Source organism: Ranitomeya imitator, chromosome 2 (assembly GCF_032444005.1).
Source record: "Ranitomeya imitator isolate aRanImi1 chromosome 2, aRanImi1.pri, whole genome shotgun sequence".
Lineage (NCBI taxonomy): Eukaryota > Metazoa > Chordata > Amphibia > Anura > Dendrobatidae > Ranitomeya > Ranitomeya imitator.
In genome coordinates this window covers 327,933,804-327,951,423 of record NC_091283.1, presented here as the reverse complement: position 1 = coordinate 327,951,423, position 17,620 = coordinate 327,933,804, and the positions used below count along the sequence as shown (strand labels likewise).

Here is a 17,620-nt window from a genome sequence, read left to right as displayed (position 1 = left end):
AAGGTGAAGTAGGCAAAACATTCTGTGGAGCGATATCGGAGAGCTGCCCCGGCCAGTGGCAGCTACTCCGTGAAGTGTCTCCAGTAAACAGTGGGATTCCAGGTCCTGGTATCCAGACGCCATGTGGTAGGAGAACGGTATGTGCGGCTGCTCTGAAGGACCTGCGTGACGCGGAGTCTATCAACTTAACTCAGTTCATTACCTAATGTGGTCATATTGTATGAGCTTGAGCATTTATTTCAGCTTCCCTTTCTATTTGTCTTCTTCCAGCGTCAATATACTTTTTTCTTTTTTACTAGTCCCCTGTGACAATCTCTGTGGTGGTTATTTTATTCGCTGCAGGAAAGAGGTTTGACACCTTGCGCCACTTTTTTCAGACTTAAATACGATTTTCCATTAATTTATTTTTCACACTCTAGGTATGATAATGGTTTCTCTCTGTGTGGCATTTTTTTATGTATAAAGGTGATGTCCACTTCTTGGACAACCCCATCTCACTAGAAAGGAGATTTATCCAGCTTCTACTCCACAATTCCAAGGCATGTTTAAAATTATGAATTCTTTATTTTTTTAAAGTTAAAATATAGCCATATCAAAATGTCTTTTTTCTTTCGTGGTTGAAACATGTAGAAAAAAATTTATTTAATCCCTTTCCGACATCGTGCGTACATTAACACTGATTTCGGACACCATCCCTTTGATGTGGTCTCCAGCGGTGATCCCACATCTTTCCCGAAACATGTCAGCTGTTTTAAACAGCTGAGAAGTACCCGGAATAGCTGAGGGTGGAATCGCGATCCACCTGCGGCTATTAACCCGTTAAGAGTTTGACATCGGTATTTCACTATTTCACAGCAGCATTTAAATCGCGCTTCCGGCAATCACGCCGGAAATCTGCCCACCTTTGACCTCCGTCATGTGATAGCAGGTCACCAGTGGTTTGGCATGGAGACTATTGAAGCATACAAAAAGTAAAAAAAAAAGTTTAAATCGCCCTCCTTTCGCCCCATTTAAAATAAAACAATAAAAAAAATCAAACATATACATATTTGGTATTGCCGTGTTCAGAATTGCCCGATCAATAAAAAAAAAGGATTAACCTGATTACTAAACGGCGTAACGAGAAAAAAGTCAAAACGCCAGAATTACGATTTTTTTGTCGATGCAACATTGCATTAAAATGCAGTAATGTGCGATCAAAAGCTCGGCCTGCAAAAAATAAGCCCTCACCCAACCCGAGATCATGAGTCAAAGTAGAGATGCTACAGGTATCGGAAAATGGAGCAATTTTTTTTTTCAAAGTTTTGATTTTTTTTTTCACCTAGACATGTTTGGTTTAGTCAACCTAGTAAAAAAGCTAAACAAAAAAACAAGTGTGGGATTGCACTTTTTTTGCAATTTCAAAGCACTTGAATTTTTTTCCTGTTTTCTGGTACATGACATGATAAAACCAATGGTGTCATTCAAAAGTACAACTCGTCCTACAAAAAACAAGCCCTCACATGGGCATATTGATGGAAAAACCAAAAAGTTATGGCCCTGGGAAGAAGGGGAGCGAAAAACTAAAATACCTCCGGGGATTAAGGATCATAGGGAACATAGTAAAAAGACTAAGAATACCAAAGGCGTTTCAAAAGCAAGTGGGTTCTTAAACTTTTTTCACTGTCTCCACTTTTGGACATATCAAACAATAAGAGTAAGGTCGGTGTCACACTAACGTATGGCATCCGATGCGATATGCTAATGACCCTCGGCTCCTGTTCTGCTGCAGGAGTAGAGTGTCATGCGTCTGTGCTCCGAGCCTCCCGCACAAAGAGGATCGGAGCACAACTGAGGAGGAGGCGGAGAAATGAATTTCTCCATCTCCTCAATTGCCGGGTTCAGCGTATATCGCACATCACTAGGATGATATCTGAGTGATGTGCGTTGTCTCACTAGGCTTATATGGGTGTGAGTGAGCAGAGACTCAGCTGAGTGTTGGTGACAATCGCAGCCTGCTGTGATTTCACTCGCACGTACAATACGGCCGAGGAAAAAAGCGGTGAAGTGAGCTGCCCCATAGATGAATACTGGTCCGAGTGCTATGCGATGTTTTATCGCATAGCACTCATCCGTATTCCTCTCTAGTGTGACTCCGGGCTAAGTCAGAGCGAAGCCCCAGCAATAGCTTCCTGTTGATGTTCAATACATCCAAAGGCAGGAAGAGTGAAGCCAGTGCTGATTGGGAGCAGGGCTCGTGTCAAGACCATTGGAACGGCTTTGGCACGGAAAGTGAGTATGAGTGTTTTTATTTGAAATAGGCCAGACATGAGGAATGACAACCCTAGTAATGGACAACCCCTTTAAGAAATACAATGTTTGGTTAAAACATTTCCAACATTATGAACACGAAAAAGGCTTCTTCACTGTGTGGGTTCTCTGGTGCCTAACCAAAATTGATTTCTGATTAAAACATTTCCAACATTCTGAACAGGAAAAAGGCTTTTCCCCTGAGTGGATTTTCTGGTGCCTAACCATATCTGGTTTCTGTTTAAAACATTTCCCACATTCTGGACAGGAAAAAGGCTTCTCCCCTGTGTGAATTCTCTGGTGGATATCAAGAACCGATTTCTGTTTAAAACATTTCCCACATTCTGGACAGGAAAAAGGCTTCTCCCCTGTGTGAATTCTCTGGTGTATAACAAGATGTGATTTGTGGTTAAAACATTTCCCACAGACTGAACAGGAAAAAGGCTTCTCCCCTGTGTGGGTTCTCTGGTGGCTATTAAGATACGCTTTTCGGTTAAAACATTTCCCACATTCTGAACATGAAAAAGGCTTCTCCCCTGTGTGTGTTCTATGGTGCTGAACCAAAGCTGTTTTATGGCTAAAACATTTCCCACATTCTGAACATGAAAAAGGCTTCTCCCCTGTGTGACTTCTTTGGTGTCTAACAAGATTTGATTTGAGATTAAAACATTTCCCACACATGGCACAGGAAAATCTTTTTTCCACTGTGTGAATTTTTGGATGTTTAAGTAAAGACTTTTCAATGTTTTCAATGGGAAACCAATTTGTAAATTCTGAACATGAAAATGGCTTCTTTGATTTAGGACTATTTCTGTTTTTAATGTTTATTTTGTGACTTTGATTTTCCTTAGCAGTCGGCGATAAATCAGAAGACAGGACCTGTTTCAAAGGATCAGATGAAAGATCTTTGCTGTGAAGGGATGATGGTATATCTGGAGTAATGGCATTCAATTCAATTATATCCCGTGGGGTCCCACGATCATCGGATTTAAAAAGTGACAATGTTAGCTGTCCCTCTGATCTCCTGGTACAGTCATCTGCTAAGAATAAAACAAATTATTTTTGAATAAAATATCTTTGAATGTCATTTAACATTTCTACTTAAACTGTCTGTAAAAATGGCAAGTTATGTAAAAATATTGAATTATCCACCAAGACAATGACAGTTCACAGTCTAAGGCCGGGGTCACACTAGCATTAAATACAGACGAGTGCTATGCGAGAAAACCTCGCATTGCACTCGGACCACTGTTAATCTATGGGGCAGCTCACATCACCGTTTTTTTTCTCGGCGTATTCGGCATGCATGTAAAATCACCGCATGCTGTGATTGTACGTGTATGTCGCCCGAGTCTCGCAAATGCAAGCCTATGGGTGGGAGAAGAAAAAAATTGGACACCACACGGACCATCAGCATGACTTGTGAGAAATACACACACATTTTCCTCATTTCAGCCCATTGAGCCATTAAATTCAATGGGGAAAAGCAGTGAGAAATGTAAAGCCACATGCATGTCATACGGATGCCATATGGATACATGGGTGCAAGAAAATCACATCATCGCATTGCAAACGCATTACACACAGATGACAATACGGAGAACTTTTGTGTATGTTAAGTGTGATCCCGGTCTAATAGAAAACCTCATAAGATAAATACAGACCATAAAAGGAACCATTAGTGCAAATCTGTCGTGCACGTTCCACCACATGTGGGGAAACAGTGCAACAAGCATTAACAAAAGGACACTCCAAATCTAGATATGTTGAAAACAAGAGGAAAAAATATGGAGCTGAAGTCCAAATACTAAAAGGTATCAGCATTGCCCCTGATGAAGCCAACACGAAACGCGCGTTGGGGCTGCATGGCGTGGGTCTCGATATACCACATGATGGGTAAGGAACCATAGGATAGGAGATGGTCTGATATATATTGGGCACTTTGGCGCTAGGCACTGATTATTATGGTTGCTACTTACCATCTTACCACCTTGGGTTTTTTCCCTGATATGATGGAACGGCACTAAGCACTTTATTATACTAATGATGAGGTACTATTTGGTCTACACGCTGATATCTACCTGATCTCTCTGCTGAACATGTCTCTTGTATTAAAGTTACATGTATTTAAATGAATGTTACTAATTGAATCTATCAAATACATTTATACTTTTTTAGTATTTTGGACTTCAGCTCCATATATGTTCCTCTTGTTTTAATCTAATAGAAAACCTCATAGGATGATCCAGTGGAGCATTGTGTTCAACTGTTTGTTCATTCTACCTCCCAAATATGGAATAAAAGCCACAAAGTAGCATTATGTTGATGAACATAATACCAATAAAAACTTCTACTCATCTCATGAAAAAGAAGTTCCCACTCAGGTCCATCATCTGTCAGCGAAAAAGCAGAAGTTTCCACATTATTAGTGGCTCAAAGGCTCTTCAAAAGCAACATGGCTTCCATAAACCTATCCGGCAATATCCGTTCTCCCAAAGTCAAATCTCCCCCTTGCTTCTGAGCCTTGCAGTGTGCACAAACCACATTTAGCAAAAGAAAAAAACCCTTCCGCAGGCAGCTGCCAGTGGCAGCACCTGCACAGCACCATAATCACATATGTAATTAATTATATATACATTTCTTTGCTGTTTTCCTGAAATTCCTAATAAAAAAAACTGTTTGGAAATCAAGTCGGGAGCGCTTGCACAGTAGCAGCTATCAATGATCTGATAGATGCTATTGCGCATGTGCGCCATTTTGCTAGACAAAAAAAAAATCCTGCAAGATAACGCTGCCAGAGCCTCGCAATAGCAGCTATTGGCGATTGCTGATAACTGCTACTATGCAGGCAGCGCCATCTTGGAGGATTTTTTTTTTTTTTTGCTACCAAGATGGTGCCGCCGGTGCCTGCACAATAGCAGCTATCAGATCAACGATAGCTGCTATTGTGCAGGCACGACCGGCGCCATTTTCAAATGGATTTTTTTCAAGGATATATATAATTTTGATTATGTGAACTAGGGGGGAGCTCAATGAGTGATCAGTGACCTGTCAGAAGCCATACAGATGAATACCTAATCAGAGCACCACATGAAGACCCCCCCCACAGGCCGCCCCAGAGCATGGGAATATCATTAACCGAAAACTCAAAATAAGGATTAAACAACCACAAGTCGGATTTCATTATCCAAGGTGTCATTGTAATTAGTATAACGGCGCCGACCTGACAGTGTCTGTAGGTTACTGTGCACAATCCTACTTACAGGTTCCCTTCTAAAGGCTGGGATCAGGAAAACGGAGTAGATAGCATCAAGCCTTGGTGGCCATCTATTGAGCTGCCAGGTGACCCTGAACAGTGACTCCATTACGTTGTGTCTGCAAACTATTCCAGTAAGATCTTGATTCAAATTGTTAAATGGAGCTCCTTCCCTTCTTATCCCTGCCATGTGCTCAGACAGTAATGTACCACCTTATATAGGAAATTATAAGATTCAAGAGACGTTAGAAAATAATTTGTGAGGTCCATGTGTTTGTTATTCCCATTTGTGAAAGTGAAAAAATGGGGTTTATATTTTGTAAAGAATTCTAAAATGATCACCACATAAAGTGACACAAATCAGATTTGAAAAATGGGCCCTGATTATGAACACAAAACTGGTGGCAGGAACTGGTTATCAGAGTATTTTGGTAACTAACTACTGTAGTCAAAAACTGACTATAGACAATAACACATCTACTGAATCAAATTCAACAGTCTTCATCAGAAATAAATGAGTAACTAGTGGTGAAACCTCTCTGGGGTAATTACTGTATGTTGCTCGATGGCTCTTGGCAATCTAAACTAACGTAAGGGCCAATATTTTCTGTCAGATGAGTTTCAAGAACAAATATTATAGTCAAATATAAGAGTAGAGAAAGTATTAGTGCCCCCATTTCAGGAGAGATTGTGCAGTAATCTGAGTTCCTTAGGATTGAAAACATAATGGAATTTATGATGTGGAGTAAACCCATGAAACCAGAGCTCGAGCCAACACATCTCCTGCAGGCGTGAATAAATGTATATTACAGCCATCAGCCACACACAGCTTAGAGATATATCATGGCACAGGGGTAATGTTTTATAAGTAGTTTATCACAATCCATCTTAAAGTTAGTTGGTTTTAAAAAAAAGTGAGAAGCCAGGATAAAGGGAAACTGTGTTGTTATTGTACAGAAATTCACACTTGGCCCTCACTGCACATTTAATGTTGTCGATCATAACAGTGAAGGTTGGCCAGAAACACTGGACCTGGTCTTGTAGGCACCATATGAGCACATTCAGCAGCACAGAAGGAAGAGAAGGTAGATTCACCTAATAAGATATCAGGGTTCTAGGAAGCCATTAGCATCATTACCCTCCGCTTTCTCTTACAGGACCATCATAATATTTTTCTTCAAGTCATTTTCTAACTTGTCAGCACATTCTACGTATGCTGTCATTTGGCTTTGTGGTTTACAGATCTGGGCAGGTAATGGTCAGTGTCTTCTAATCCCAGGAAGTAGGTGGACCCAGGTTGTAAGTTCTATTGAAAAGGATTTCACAATTGCACAAAGTAATTTCAACATTTCCAAATGGAGCAGAATGTTGTGGTTTAGAGGCAAAATGGTGATCACACGATTGTAATATGGTCGGACAACACCATTGATAAAGCAGCCACAGCCGGTGACTGAGAAGAATCTGTGACTTCTCTGCATTTAATGGTTACTACTCACCTGGGTAGTCATATGTAGGAATCTCCTCTTTACACCACTCATCACCCCTCACATATGTCCCTGTAGTATTAATATACATCAGATCTTCACCCTGAAACAAATATTGTAAAAGTCACAGACAGATGGAGAAGTCACATCTATGATCAGCTGTAATCCAGCCATCTCCACCATTCTCATTACACAAGTATAAAACATATAATACAAGATTTATCTTGCGCATCACCCCTACTCTGAAACTCTCTACCACAAAATATCAGACTCTCGCCTACCATTGAAACCTACAAAAAGAACCTGAAGACCCACCTCTTCCGACAAGCCTACAACCTGCAGTAACCATCGATCCACAAAACCACTTGCACGACCAGCTCTACCCTCGCCTACAGTATCCTCACCCATCCCTTGTGGCTTGTGAGCCCTTGTGAGCAGGGTCCTCTCTCCTCCTGCACCAGTTGTGACCTGTATTGTTTAAGATTATTGTACTAGGTTTTATTATGTATACCCCTTCTAACATGGAATAAATGGCGCTATAAAAATAAATAATAATAATAATACTGGTGAATAAAACAAGACAGAGCACAAGACCGTCACAGCCGCCTACACATCATGGGGGAGATCTCATGACACATTCTCTCCATCTACCTGATGATCCTGAGGAACATTTGGGTCTTCTTGTTTACAGTCCTGTGGAAGAAGAGGACGGGGACATCTCTCTGGTGTTGTCCTCTTACTGGATAGATCTGGAGGAAACATACAAGGACTGAATTCATTCTTTACATACAGATAATTAGAGGCCGTGTGTATTTAGTCCTATTACCTGGTGATGTGAGGGGCTGGGGAACCTCCATCATAACGTCCTTGTACAGATCTTTGTGTTCTTCTAAATACTCCCACTCCTCCATGGAGAAATAGACGGCAACATCCTGGCCCCTTATAGGAACCTGACACATACAATGATACCGTCATCCCCCCGATCCCTTCATATTGTTACTGTATAATGTCCCAGCATTCCCAGCAGTGTCACCTCTCCAGTCAGCAGCTCAATCATCTTGTAGGTGAGTTCTAGGATCTTCTGGTCATTGATGTCCTCATGTATCAGGGGGTGAGGTGGAGACCACATGATTGGGCTCAGGGGTCTTCCCCATCCCTCAGACACAGGGTCCTGACAGCACTCACTAGAGATCTTCTTCACTACCGTGTAATCCTGGTTATGGAGAGACACAATAATAAATCCCACTACAGACATTTCCAGAGTCCTCACCTTTCCAGTTCTGTCCATCTATTATTCCCATAGATAAGAATGATGTAATGTGACATCATCAGAATCTCTCACCTCTCCAGTAAGCTGGAAGAGGATCTCTAGGGTGAGGTGTAATATCCTCTCCGCCATCTTGTCTCTGTCCATATCCTTACTTGATGGGTAAATCAGGAAAATTCTCTTCTACAGAAGATCTTCACAGAGGATCTGATATTGTAGATACCTGAATGAGAAGATGAGCCGATGTAACATCATAAAAATCCTGTGTAATAATACAGTTACTGGAGATAATAAGGGAAACATATGATATTTATTATTTTACAGTATTTAGTTTTCTTCTTTACATCTACTAATAAAACCTATATATTTAGGCCACAGACAACAAGCAGTTTCTTCCTCGGAGTCGGCAGCTGAATACGTTCCTCATAGACTCATCTTCCATAACGCTAATTCTCGTCTCATTTACAGAAACTGGAATCGGCATTAGTAATACTGCAGGAGATATTCATTACACGTGACAGGAGAAATAACTACTTCATGATGAGGACGACATCTTCATCTTCTACTACGGCTCTAGAAACAGATTTGTCCAGAGTCCGTCACTGACTCCATCACCACCGGCAGTCTATATGAGGGTTTCCCGTCTTCCCCGCACTGTAATCTTCTATCACATTCGATCTCAGGTCTGATTCACACACAGAAGTTTGAAGCTTTTATAATAGAATTTTTGTAATAAGACAGGAGATATTTGATAGCAATGTTTCCATGTACAGTGTTTTATTTTCTCTTTATATTATGTTGTGTTTTTTTAGCATCTTCTTGTAGGCTTCCATATATTACACGAAAAACAGAAAGTGGCTATATGGTATCAAGAATGGGGATAAGTGAGTTATTATCTAGTGGTTTGGGTGGTAGAATATTGTGTGGGGCATCTCATATTATCATAATGTGTTTGAAGGTTGGCGGTACTGTAAGAACATTATACTGTGTTGGGCCATGAGACCATGAGAGGGTCATGTGACACATCAAACTTAATGAGAATTTCACAAGAAAAACAATGGTGTGAATGGTGTAAATACCGTATTTTTCGCTTTGTAAGACGCTCCGGATTATAAGACGCACCCCAAATTTTGAGGAGAAAAATAGGAAAAAACTATTTTTTAATAAATTGGTGGGGCGTCTTATAATCCATGCGTCTTATTACTTACCAGGGGTTGTGGTGGATCAGGGTCCCAGGGTCGTTGCCGGAGGCAGGAGTGGAGCATTGCTGCAGGCTGGGATGAGGGGGTCTGCAGGGGGCTCCTGTGCTGCAGGGGGGCTCCTGTGCTGCAGCCTGGGATGAGGGGTCTGCAGGGGGGCTCCTTTGCTGCAGCCTGGGATGAGGGGTCTGCAGGGGGCTCCTGTGCTGCAGGGCTGTCTCCGGTGCTGCGGGGGGCTCTGGCGACATTTTGTGAAAGGCCAGAGCCCCCGGCAGTTCATCCATGCGTTCCTGTATTACTGACTCCGGGAAAATGGCCGCCGGAATCTCGAGAGATGAGATCTCAGCGCTGAAATCTCATCTCCCGAGATTCCGGCGGCCATTTTCCCGGAATTAGTCATACTGGAACGCATGGAAGAACTGCCGGGGGGCTCTGGTCTTTCACAAAATGTCGCCAGAGCCCCCCGCAGCACCGGAGCCTTCAGCATCACCCGGGGCAGCAGCGGACAACCCCGGCAGTGGTGGCGGACGACAGCGGCGGCAGCGGCGGCGGACACCCCCTCCTCCCAGCCTGTAATGGTAAGCGGTATATCCGCTTTGTTAGACGCACCCACATTTCCCCCCCAAATTTGGGGGAAATAAAGTGCGTCTTACAAAGCGGAAAATACGGTAACTCATGAAAGAATAAAGTTATGTTAAAAGAATGCACACCATTGTGTTTCTTGTGAAATTCTCAATAAGTTTGATGTGTCACATGACCCTTTTACCATTGGAAAAAATAAAGTTGGATCTAAGATAGCCGACTTCAAAATGGCCACCATGGTTACCACCCATCGTGAAATGTTTTCCCCCTCCCATATACTAATGTGCCACAAACAGGAAGTTGATATCACCAACCATTCCCATTTTATTTAGGTGTATCCATATAAGTGGCCCACCCTGTAGATCTATCTATCTATAGGTCTATCTATTATCTATCTATCCATCTGTGTGTAAACATCATTTTTCAATGGAGTATGTAAATAAAGAGGTTGGACAAAAAATTACATCACAATTCTTTTTTTTTTTTGCTAAATAATAGATCTTTATTTAGCTTACAAAAACGCATGAAAATCCGCATGAAAAACACATCAAATTTTCACCTGCGTTTTCTGCCAAGAGAGGAAGAATCTGAGCTGAAAATTCCATAGGCAAATCCACAACATGTGCCATATCCTTAGATGGATCCCCATCTTATAAAATTTGCTTTTTCTGTCATTTTCCACCCCAAAATTTGGGGTGCGTCTTATAGTCCGAAAAATACAGTAGTTTTAGAGAAAAAAAATTGCACAGAATAGTTTCATACGTAGCGAGGTAGCGTTTTAGTGTATCGGACGTCATAGTAAATTTTTAGGTAGTGCATTAGGGGAGCATACGTTGCATTGTTGATGACGTCCGGTTTTCTTTTGCAGAAAAAAAAGAATAGTCAGTGCCAGGTAAATTTATAGGGAGGACATTAGTGTAGTGGACGTCTCAATTTTTTTTTAGACAAACTATTTTTTTTCATCTATTTTTTCTTTTCAATTTTTTCGTCTAAGTGCTTCTTCTAAATTTTTTCCTCTCTACTTTTTATAATAGATAGTATCCTATACACAAGCTCCACACATTACATGTATAAAGCACCACTTACACACACATTCCCAGGGTTTTGAAAGATAAAATAAAAATTGCCCATTCATCAAGATGGTATTCACCAGAGGAGGCATACGCTTTCCTTGCCTCCAACACGGATTCAACCAGTGAGGAAGATCCCACATTCCTTTAGTCCTCCTCCTCATTTAGTTAGGAAAGACCTCTAGTAAGGTGCTCTAGGATACAGGCAACCCCTTCAACAATTGATCCCACATAGATTGCACTCCCTGAAAATTATCAGCCCGTCATTCCGGATTTCATCAGCAGCTCAGGAATCCAGTTTGACACCTCTGGCCTCACTGAAATTGACTTCTTCAAATTCTTTTTCAGTGAGGAAATAATAAATCTTATGGTGGCCCAGAAAAACTTGTATGCCCATCTATTTTTCACCCAAAATATAACGTCATCATACACCAGCTGGACCCCTGTAGATGCAGCAGAGATGATGACATTTTGAGGAATTGTGCTGCATATGGGCAAAACCAGGATTACTGGAGTACTGATATTCTCTACAGTACCGATATTCTGTATGGCCATGACAAGTACACGATTTGAAGAGATCCAAAAATGATTTCATTATAGTGATATACTCTATAGTACAGGTATTCTGTATGGCCATGACAAGGACACGATTTGAAATTATTGCATTATAATGATAATGAGCAGTGTTCTCCATGAGACGATACGAACTTTGATCGTCTATATAAAATTACGCCGGTAGTTGAACACTTCCTCAGGAAATTTGCTAAAGCATGCAACCTCCAAAGGGACATCGCTATAAATGAATCTCTGGTTCATTTCAAAGGGAGGCTAATATTTCACCAATACCTGCCCAGTAAGAGGGCCAGGTATGGAATTAAACTGTACAAACTGTGTGAGAGTACTCTAGGGCAGAGGTCCCCAACTCCAGTCCTCAAGGCCCACCAACATGTCATGTTTTCAGGATTTCCTTAGTCTTGCCCAGGTAATAATTGCATCACCTGTGCAATGCAAAGGAAATCCTGAAAACATGACCTGTTGGTGGGCCTTGAGGACTGGAGTTGGGGACCTCTGCCCTAGGGTACACCCACAGATTTAGGGTCTACAAGGGAAAGGACACTCCTGAATGCCATCCTGTCCTGGGAAAGAGTATGAAAATTGTGTGGGAATTGCTGTACCTACTGCTGGATAAGGGTTATCACCTCTACATTGATAACTTTCCCACCAGCATCCCACTCTACAAGGCCCTCTCTGTCAGAAGTACAGTTGCACGCGGCACCATGTGAAAAAAATCAGAGAGGCCTGCCTAAGCCGCTAACTGGGCAAATGCAGAGAAAAGGCAAAAGCCGAGCCCAATGCAGCAACAACTTGCTGGTGGTCAAGTTTAAGGACAAAAGGGATGTACTTATCTTCACCACCATACACCGTGACAACAGCTCCCTTGTCACTGTTCGTGGTACCACAACACAAGTCCCAAAGCCAGATTGTAACTTGGATTACAATCTGTACATGGGGGGTGTAGATCTCTCAGATCAGCTCCTCCAACCATACAGTGCCATGCGAGAAGCTAAAGTATGGTACAAAAAATTGGCTGTGTACATTGCATGGATGGCATCATACAATGTTTTTGTGCTGTTGTGATCTGCAGGCAATACGGGGACCTTCCTTCTGTTTCAGGAGGTAGTAATCAAGGCCGTAATGTTTGGCACTCAGGAAGGTGAGGGTTCCGGTACTTCTGAAACCGATAGTGCCCTTATTGTCCCAGGTCAACATTTTCCAGGACCAGTTCCCCAAACTGAAGAAAGGAAGATCACAAAAACAGTGCAGAGTGTGCTCCAAGTGAGGAATCTGAAAGGACACAATTTACCATTGTGAAACCTGCCTAAGAAACCTGGTCTTTGAATTGCTTCAAAGCATACCACATGTTCACAAATTAAAAAAAATAGTTTTTACCCTGTTGACACAACACACTTTTACAATTAAATGTTCATTTCCACATTGCTTCAGTTCCTGTGAAGCACCTGAAGGGTTAATAAACTTCTTGAATGTGGTTTTGAGCATCTTGAGGGGTGCAGTTTTTACAATGGTGTCACTTTTGGGTATTTTCTGTCTGATAGGCCCCTCAAAATCACTTAAAATGTGATGTGGTCCTTAAAAAAAATTGTTTTGTAAATTTGTTGTAAAAATAAGAAATCACTGGTCAACTTTTAACCCTTATAACGTCCTAAGAAAAAAAATTATGTTTCCAACATTGGGCTGATGTAAAGTAGACATGTGAGAGATGTTAGTTATTAACTATTTTGTGTGACATAGCTATGATTTTAGGGCACAATAATTCAAAGTTCGAAAATTGCAAAGTATTCAAACTTTGACACATTTCCAATTTTTTCACAAATAAACATCATATTGAAGAAATTTTAGGACTATCGTGAAGTACAGTTAAGTAAATAAGGCAGCACACTGCAGCGCCAAAACATGCAAACTTGAAAACACGAAATTTGAACTGCATTACTGCACTAGAAATATGAAAAATGAGAGCTTTTAGCGCATAAAAATGGCCAATTTTATGTGTACCTGGTAGCCTCTTTACGGCATCTCTCTTATACCAGGTCCTATGCTTGCCTTACCTCGCTGAGAATAAACGTCTCCATCTGAATGGGTACATGTGAAACCTCTTCTTAGACTAAAATTCTCTCTCTCTATGGAGGGGTATTGGACCTGCTGTAATTAAAACACCTGAAGCTAGGAGAGAGAGAGAGAATTTTAGTCTAGTAAGAGGTTTTCACATGTACCCATTCAGATGGAGACATTTATTCTCAGCGAGGTAAGGCAAGCGTAGGACCTGGTATAAGAGAGATGCCGTAAAGAGGCTACCAGGTACACATAAAATTGGCCATTTTTATGCGCTAAAAGCTCTCATTTTTCATATTTCTAGTGCAGTAATGCAGTTCAAATTTCGTGTTTTCAAGTTTGCATGTTTTAGCGCTGCAGTGTGCTGCCTTATTTACTTAACTATATACGAGTTGGCGACTCTAGGTTCAGCACCTGTTCACACTGAGTGTATGTTTGGATGTGCAGGTCAGGTTTTTGAAATATATCATGAAGTACAAACATGTCATGAAGAAAACAATCTCAGAATCACTAGGATCTATTGTAACGTCCATAGTTATTACCTCATAAAGTGACAGTGGTCAGAAATGAAAAAATTGGACTGGTCAGGAAGGTGAAAACAGGCTTCAGGGTGAAGGGGTTAAATACACGCTATAGCGCCACATGAAGGACACTAAAGAATACAACTTTATAATACTTAGGGGGCTGACAATAATCTAAGCGCTCCCTCCTATAACAACTCTCCCTGAGCTGCTTCCTGAGGACGGTGTGCCGAGCGTCGTGTCACTGGGTCTTCTATAAACCCGATGTGATGAGGCCGGACAGTCACAGTAATACCAGCAGCCAACATGGCTACAGCATCACCATGTATGGCGGGCAATCCCTGCATGTTTATTGGCTGGGAACTCGAGCACGGCGCTCCATCACCTGCGATACTCCAGTAACAAGCTTGTCCGAGCTCCCGATGCCGGATCGAGTAGTGGAGAGCGGCTCACTCATCACTAGTATCTACATTATTGTGCTGGAGCCAGGAGAGGAGTCATCGCATTGTGGGAGAACTTCTCTGGGCTTCTGTACTCTCATCCTGCAGTTGCCTGAATGGATCTAATGTGGGCTTGGGAACCAGCTAAGCCGCATTCTGTCCACAGCTGTTATGCAGTGGTGTAGCTACTGGGGTTGGGGGCAGAGGGGGAGGTCGCCGAGGGTCGCACGCTCTGAGGGGTCCACCTGGAGCTACCCTACTGTAATTGTATCGGCGTGCACAGCGCGCCCGTACAGTTACATTCTGCTTCAGTGCAGGGAGAATCGATCTCTCAGCTCTGCCACCCGGCCGCTATGAGGCCCTTGAGCAGGCGGGGGGCCCGATGTCAGCAGTGGCCCTCCTCCCATCATCGCAAGTTCAGCTGTATCGCCTAGATGCCGATACAGCTGGCCGCATTGATGAGAGAAGGAGTGTTACGCTCCTCCTCCCATCATGCCCCTCTCAGTGTCTGACATCACCGACACTGACAGGGGGTCGCGATTACGTCATTACTTGGCACCCGCTGTCTGGAGATGTGAGGGCACTCAGAACAGTGGAGGAACCAGGAAGAAAGGTGAGTATTGGATTTATTTTTTATGGGGCATTCTATAATGCTGTATATCTGCCCCCAACCCGACCTGTAAGAGAAGAAAAATAACTTTTATTTTACACACCTGCGGGGTGGCGTGGTCAGAGGGGTGTCGCTCTTCTTGATCCAGCGCCTCCCATCTTCTTATGATCGTAGTCCTCCTGCTTGCTTCGTGTGGAGGAAACATCACTGCGTTGTCCACACAGTCTCCTCGGCATTACGCTCCTGCGCAGGCGTACTTCTCTGCCCTGTTGAGGGCAAAGCAAAGTACAGCAGTGCACAGGTGCCAGGGCTCTTTGACCTTTCTCGACACTTGTTTGCAGTGCCAAAGAGTCTGTGTGGATGACGCAGAGACGCGTCAGACACATGAAGCAAGCGGGAGGGCGGGATCGCAAGAAGATTGGAGGTGCCGGACCAAAGCCTACAACACTCCTTGGAGAGGGGGCATTAGACTGAGTATAAGAGAGCATCATACTGTGTATAGGGGAGCTGTACAGGGGGAGACTCGGGACATTATAAAATGTAAAGTGGGCACTTATTGCTATAGGGGAACTCAGTCCTCCATATAGTATAATACACTCCTCAGTCCTCCATATAGTATAATGTACTGCCACAGTCCTCCAAATAGTATAATACACTCCTCATAGTGCTCCATATAGTATAATGCCTCGCCATTGTCATCCATGTAGTACAATTCACTTCCCATAGTATAATACACCCCACAGCTCTTCATATAGTATAACGTATTCCCCATAGTCCTCGATACAGTATAATGCAGCCCATAATGATGCCACTCCAGAGTATAATGCAGCCACCCCACAGAATATATTGTAGCCCCCTCAGTATAATGTAACCCCCCAGAGAATATAATGCAGCCCCCATATATAGTATAATGCAGCCCCTGCATATATATGGTAGCCCCATCATATATTATAATGCAGCTCCCCATAGAATATAATGTAGCCCCATCATAGAGTATGATGCAATCACCCCCCATAGAATGTAATACAGCCCCCCATAAAATATAATACAGCACCCCATAGAATGTAATACAGCTCACCTCCCAACAGAATATAATACAGTCCCCCATGGAACATAATGTAGCCCCCATAGAATGTAATACAGCCCAGCCCCCATAGAATTTAATACAGCACAACCCCCATAGAATGTAATACAGCCCCCCAATATAATGTAATACAGCAATGTAAGGTTGCCAGCCTCCATAGAATGTAATGCAGCCAGCCCCATAGAATGTAATGCAGCCAGCCCCCATAGAATGTAATACAGCACAGCCCCCATAGAATGTAATGCAGCACAGCCCCCATAGAATGTAATGCAGCACAGCCCCCATAGAATGTAATGCAGCCAGCCCCCATAGAATGTAATAAAGCCCCCCATAGAATGTAATACAGCACAGCCCCCATAGAATGTAATACAGCACAGCCCCCATAGAATGTAATACAGCCCCCCTAATTGCCCTACAATCCAGTTATCACTCATTGATATATTTTAAAAAAACACAAAAAAACACTCTCCTCACCTCTCCTCGTGTCCAGCGCTGCTCCCAGCTGCACGATGATATGACGTCATCACGCACCCGCAGTGTCAGCACGAGTCAGAGCGGGGAATGATGGGAGAGGGAGCCGACAGCGGACGTTCTCTCCTCCATCATTGCATTCAACTGTACCGGCGTCATAGACACCGATATAGTTGAATGCGGGGCGGGGTGAGGCGGGCAATCGGGGGGGGGGGGGGGGGTGAGTCAGCGCTGGCGGGAGGAGTCGGCCCTGGCACCGCTGATAGCAGCAGTGGCCCACTCCTGGCACCGGCCCTTCTGGCATTTGCTAGAAGTGCCCAATGGCCAGTCCGGCCCTGCTTATATGTTCTGTAGGGCTGCTATCTACCACTGACCATATGGCGGTAATATCACGGTCTTTATGTTCAGTAACAGGGCGGTCATCTGCTGAGGTTCTCCTCCACTATTAGGGTGCATCACCCAGCTGTAACAAGGTTACCTGGTTAGGGGCCCACTCAGAAGCGTCGTCCCCCTGAACCAAAACCCCAGCTATGCCTCTGTGTTAACATCATTGTTCACACCACACAGAGACCCCAAAAGTGCCCCAGTGCTGAAGGGGTTAATGTCCCCCGCACCCAGTAATGGGGAATCTCCAGCACCTACCTCCACCCGCAGAGCCGCACTCCACATACATGGCCTTTCTGTGCGCACAGGACCTGTGATGAGGTCACAGGAGGGGA

At 43.1% G+C, this 17,620-nt stretch overlaps 1 protein-coding gene across 2 annotated transcripts; it reads right to left on the bottom strand.

Moving 5' to 3' along the window:
• Nucleotides 1–294: 294 nt before the first annotated feature.
• LOC138663549 (oocyte zinc finger protein XlCOF8.4-like) lies at nt 295–17,603 on the bottom strand. 2 transcript variants are annotated; one of them, XM_069749792.1, is made up of 7 exons: nt 17,544–17,603; nt 8,372–8,519; nt 8,063–8,242; nt 7,856–7,979; nt 7,681–7,778; nt 7,042–7,132; nt 295–3,326 (listed from the first exon to the last, which is right to left on the bottom strand). In XM_069749792.1, the coding sequence occupies exons 2-7, from the start codon at nt 8,441–8,443 to the stop codon at nt 2,380–2,382; spliced, it is 1,512 nt and encodes a 503-aa protein (XP_069605893.1). In that variant the 5' UTR covers nt 8,444–8,519; nt 17,544–17,603; the 3' UTR covers nt 295–2,379. The 2 variants fall into 2 exon arrangements, with proteins under 2 accessions (XP_069605893.1, XP_069605892.1); XM_069749791.1 differs by having other exon boundaries at nt 2,256–3,329.
• Nucleotides 17,604–17,620: the final 17 nt, after the last annotated feature.

Excerpts from the sequence above, each read along its gene's own strand:
- LOC138663549 (XM_069749791.1), bottom strand. The coding sequence starts at position 8,443 with ATGGACAGAGACAAGATGGCGGAGAGGATATTACACCTCACCCTAGAG. Across the intron at positions 7,133-7,680 it reads ATGTTCCTCAGGATCATCAG|GGTGAAGATCTGATGTATAT; the intron begins GTAGATGGAGAG and ends TATTTGTTTCAG. Across the intron at positions 3,330-7,041 it reads TCCTACATATGACTACCCAG|CAGATGACTGTACCAGGAGA; the intron begins GTGAGTAGTAAC and ends TTTTATTCTTAG.